The sequence below is a fragment of the Austrofundulus limnaeus genome, unplaced genomic scaffold, assembly GCF_001266775.1.
Source record: "Austrofundulus limnaeus strain Quisiro unplaced genomic scaffold, Austrofundulus_limnaeus-1.0 Scaffold96, whole genome shotgun sequence".
Lineage (NCBI taxonomy): Eukaryota > Metazoa > Chordata > Actinopteri > Cyprinodontiformes > Rivulidae > Austrofundulus > Austrofundulus limnaeus.
In genome coordinates, this window is record NW_013952498.1 from 605207 (window position 1) to 610455 (window position 5249).

General features: G+C 34.3%; 1 protein-coding gene across 1 annotated transcript in view; it reads right to left on the reverse strand.

Annotated features, from left to right (window-relative positions):
* Window positions 1–1479, reverse strand: part of shmt1 (serine hydroxymethyltransferase 1 (soluble)) — a gene marked incomplete in the record, with an annotated part of 6235 nt that extends 4756 nt beyond the window's left edge. The window contains 3 exon segments of the mRNA XM_014012880.1: window positions 346–491; window positions 582–704; window positions 1372–1479. Coding sequence (XP_013868334.1) covers window positions 346–491; window positions 582–674 — 239 coding nt within the window.
* Window positions 1480–5249: the final 3770 nt, after the last annotated feature.

The window sequence follows — 5249 nt, forward strand, 5'->3', positions numbered from 1 at the left end:
TATGTATGTATGTATGTATGTATGTATGTATGTATGTATGTATGTATGTATGTATGTATGTATGTATGTATGTATTGTTGTTTCTAAATGAATATGAACTTGTTTTCTGTGCATTATTTAAGGTCTGAAAGCACTGCTTCTGTGTCATCATTTGCATGCAAATAAATACAAAATTTTTGCTTGAAATTTCAGACATGTCAGTAGTTCATGGAATAAAATTACAATGTTCATTTTACTCAAACATATACCTATAAAGAGTAAAATCATAGAAACTGATAATTTTAAAGTGGTCTCTTGATTTTTTTCAGGAGCTGTATATATTTAAAACTAAATTAGGTATTGTACCTCTGGCCAGGATACCCCTCAGAGTACTTATTGTTCATGCAGGACCCAAGAGCCTCGAGAACAGCTCTGCTGGCGAAGTTTTCAGACGCTATCAGCTCCAGACCGTACGTTTGCCTGTGCTTCTCCTTTTTTATGATGGAAAACACCTGGAACACAAACACCATTCAACTCCGGCTCTCTTATTCATCACCAGTATTCAGAAATGAATTTATTGTGAAAACTTGAGAAACACAAACCTCTGAGTCGTTGACAGCCAGAGGCTCCAGCAACATCTTGTTGTGTGAGTCCCATGTTTCTTTACTCACACTGTGGCCATTTGTTACAGACATGGTTCTTCTTGTTTGTCACACACTGGAAATCTATTAAGAGTAGAGGTAATGATTGATTTTATAAAAAACAGAATAAAACTAGATAATCCCACAGCCACACCAATATTAAGACAACACCATGCATGACTGACATTAAAGGAAATGATTGGTAATAAAAGTAAATAAATAAAACAAAAATAAAAGCCTTTAGGATTTAGTTTAGTAACAAACAGCATAAGACAAAGAGTGGTATAAGAATGATCCAACCCCTCAGTTCAGTGAGTCTCATCTGTTGACCTTTGTATCAGTACACAGATCTGTAGCAATAATCTGAACTCCTGTCAGAACCCGAGCGGCTGAGAACTGCGCACCGGACCGCAGCGCGGCGGAGCGGAGACGCATAATCCGGGGTGATAATCTCTGCATGTGACACAACTGTCTCTGCAGCGATTCATAGCCAGGTCTTTTACCTATTTTAAACTTAAAAGTGAGCCGTGCAGTCTTCAAATGTGCACAAGAGCATGTAACACTAGTAAAACTGGAACATCGAGCTAATGGGAGCCATATGTCAGAGCAGCTGCAGCCAAACTGTGCGCGTGAGCACAATTATGTCACATGTCGTTTTCGCCTGCATTTCATTTAAATCACTTTATTTTCACTTCCGCAAACGTTCGTTTTTAGCTTCTCATTGCGGAGATTAAATATAAAAACGACTCACCAGACGACGAAGTTTAACAGTGCAGTCAGTGTGAGTAATGAACTGGAATCAGTCCACMGAGCACAAAGATAGCTCGGGCACCAGAAGAGCAAAGTCCGCGAAACTTTCCACCAATCAGAACGCGCCCTTTTCTTCTTCTCTTTGAGTCACAACATCCGCTGCAGCGACAACATCCAGCCACGTGCTCATTGCTCCTCTCATTTTCACATGAAGAAACTTTTGTTGTTAAAAATAGTTTAAATAAATGAAAACTTTGATACTACAAAATGTTAACGCAGCAATCCTTTTGTGACAAATAAAATATAATTTTTGCATTTAGTAATGACTTAAAAACTGTGGAAGCCCATTTCCGCCACCCTGATAAAAAATAAATAAAACTTGTATCTCATAATAATGAGATAGCTATCTCATAATTATGAGATACTATCTCATAATTATGACTTAGCTATCTCACTATCTCATAATTATGACTTAGCTAAGTCATAATTATGAGATAACATATAATTATGAGATAGTACCTCATAATTATGAGATAACATATAATTATGAGATAGTACCTCATAATTATGAGATAGCTAAGTCATAATTATGAGATAGCTAAGTCATAATTATGACTTAGCTATCTCATTATTATGAGGTACTAAGTCATAATTATGAGATAGTATCTCATAATTATGAGATAGCTATCTCATTATTATGAGATAGTATCTCATAATTATGAGATAGCTATCTCATTATTATGAGATAGTATCTCATAATTATGAGATAGCATTTCATAATAATGAGATAGCTAAGTCATAATAATGAGATAGCTAAGTCATAATTATGAGATACAAGTTTTATTTTTTATCAGGGTGGCGGAAATGGGCTTCCATAAAAAACGAATGATTAGAAAATATATACAACAAAAAAAAGAATGATGTGATGTGTAAAAAATAATTACATGAAGTGATGTGAAAATAGAAAACTATTAAATATCTAGAAATGACAGTAAGTTGCCAATAACAGAAGTCCAAACTAAACTGTCATTAAACAATCCAGTCTAGAGTGAGGCTAAGCATGTTTAAATTTCATATCAGTAATAAATCTCACTTAATTCACCATATCTGTATTACTGGAGAGGTACAAGGAGGCATGTAACAAACTGTATCTACACATGGACTTTAAAGTAAAGTAAGTAAAGTAAACTTTATTTCTACAGCACCTTTCACAGACAAACATCACAAAGTGCTTCACAGAAAGCAAAAATAATTAAAAACAATAAAACAGATCACAGATATAAAAACAACAATTAAAACACAATAAAAAGCACTTAACTAAAACTAAATTAAATTAAAGAAAAAAAATAACCAAAATTTTAAGAACTGCCATTCTCATAAACATATTTACGTAGTTATCTCTTCAAATTCAAAACTGCAGAAATAACATGAAACCCAAAACAGTATGTCAGAATTTTCTAAAAATAAAAAGTCCAACAATGAATAAATATGTTATCCTATATGTGTGTATTATGGACATACCAACATAGTTAAAATTAAATAAATTAGTATTTCTTTCCATTTCTTTTTAGACATTAAAACAGTGCAATTCATAAAAGTTGGAACTTACTGTGTTGATTAGTAACATGTTTGGTATAAAACTAAGTTAAACTTAAGGAGATTTGCATTGCAAAGTTTATTTTAGTGCAGAATGTGATTTGAAACAGAAAGAAACATATTCAACAAACCAATAAGTGAACATTTAGTACCTTTACAAACATACTAAAATATGTATTTTACTTACAGGAAGCTTGCCTGTGCACATACACACCTGCTGAGTTTATTGTGCTTTTATCACGTTCTGCATCATATTTTTGATCATTTACCCATTTTCACGATTCATAAAAATGATCAATACAGTACAAAAGCAGTTACAATGAAGAAAAAATAATAATAAACACATCAAAAAAGGCTCTGGATAAATTAAAGAAAGATTTGGGAAAACAAAATTGGAAAGATGTCTATGTTGAAGATGTGAACAAATCATTTGATATATTTATGAACATTTTGAGAGCTCTGTAGGAAAGAAATTGTGTGCAAAACACATATACAAAAAGAAATATTGTTGCCAAACCATGGATGACTAAAGGGTTGAGAAATGCCTCTAAAAAAACAATTACTTGTTTTCATGCTTCCTGAAATTAAGAACAAAAGAGTCAGTAGAGAAATACAAGAAATATAAAAATAAGTTGGTTTGGATTACAAGAAAATGTAAGAAGGAATATTACAGTGATTTATTAAGTAAAAGTAAAATAATGAGTAATGAACAGTGTCTTAAAGAGCCATAAAACAAGATCAGACATTTCACAACATTTTGTAAAAGATGGAAATTAAATTAATGATCAGAATGAAATTGTGAATGGATTTAATAATTATTTTGTGAATGTTGGTCCATGCCTTGCAGCTACCAAGAGTAGATAATAATGTGWATCACACAGTTATGGGTTGTACTGACAGTATTTTCCTTAATGGAATTGACAAAGAAGAAATTATGAATATTGTAAAAAAAAATCTTGCAGACAAAAGATCAAAAGACCGTGTGGACATGGACATGATGTTTGTAAAGGAAATAATGAATCATGTGATTGAACCTTTTACATATATATGTAAGAAAGACATTGAGACAGTGGACTCTTACAAGTACCTGGGTGTTCACCTCAACAACAAGCTGGACTGGACCACAAACACAGACGTCTTGTATAAGAAGGGCCAGAGTCGACTCCACCTACTGAGGAGACTGAGGTCCTTTGGTGTCTGCAGGACTCTGTTAAAGACATTATATGACACGGTGGTAGCATCTGCCCTTTTCTATGGAGTGGTCTGCTGTGGGGCTGGATGTACTGAAAGGGACAGGAACAGGATGGACAAACTGATACGGAGGTCAAGCTCTGTGCTGGAATGTCCTGGTGGGTGAGAGGAGGATGTTGGCAAAGCTGACAGCCATCATGGACAACCCTCACCACCCTCTGCATGAAACCGTGGGGGGGCTGAGCAGCTCCTTCAGTCAGAGACTTAAACATCCTCGCTGCAGGACGGAGTGTTTCTGTAGGTCATTCATTCCAACTGCAGTTAGACTGTAGAACACATCATGATGTTATCAGTCACTTGGACAATTCACCTACACTGGCATCAGTACCATGCACCTGCATACAGTATATATTCATTTATGTACTGTACTAGATATATGTACAATGTTATATATCCCGAGTGTAGTGTTTTTTTGTTTTTCTTTTACTTATCTTTCTTTATTCTGTCTCACCCTGTCCTGTTTTGAGCTGCTGTAATGTGCAGATTTCCCCACTGTGGGATCAATAAAGTTTTATCTTATCTTATCTTATTTATCTTATCTTTATCATCATCAACTGGTAGGCCTATATTTCCAGACAACATGAAAGTAGCCAAAGTAATTCCTCTCCTTAAGAATGGTGAGAAATGTGTGTTCAACAATTACAGACCAATATCTTTGTTACCACAGTTTTCAAAGATTTTAGAGAAGTTGTTTGTGACTAGATTAGATCAATTTCTCGATAAACAAAATATTTTAAGTAGCAGTCAGTATGGATTTAGAGCAAATAATTCCACATCAATGACTCTCATGGACTTAGTAGAGCAAATAACTACTGCTGTCGATCAAAAACAATACTGTGCAAGTGTTTATGTTGACTTGAAGAAATCTTCGACACCACTGACCACACCATTCTACTTGAAAAATTGAAGAAATACGGTATTAGAGGACCAGCATTACAGTGGGTATCTAGTTATTTAAAGGACAGAAAACAGTTTGTACAAATAAATGATATAAGATCTGAATTGGGTAATATCACACGTGGAATGCCTCAA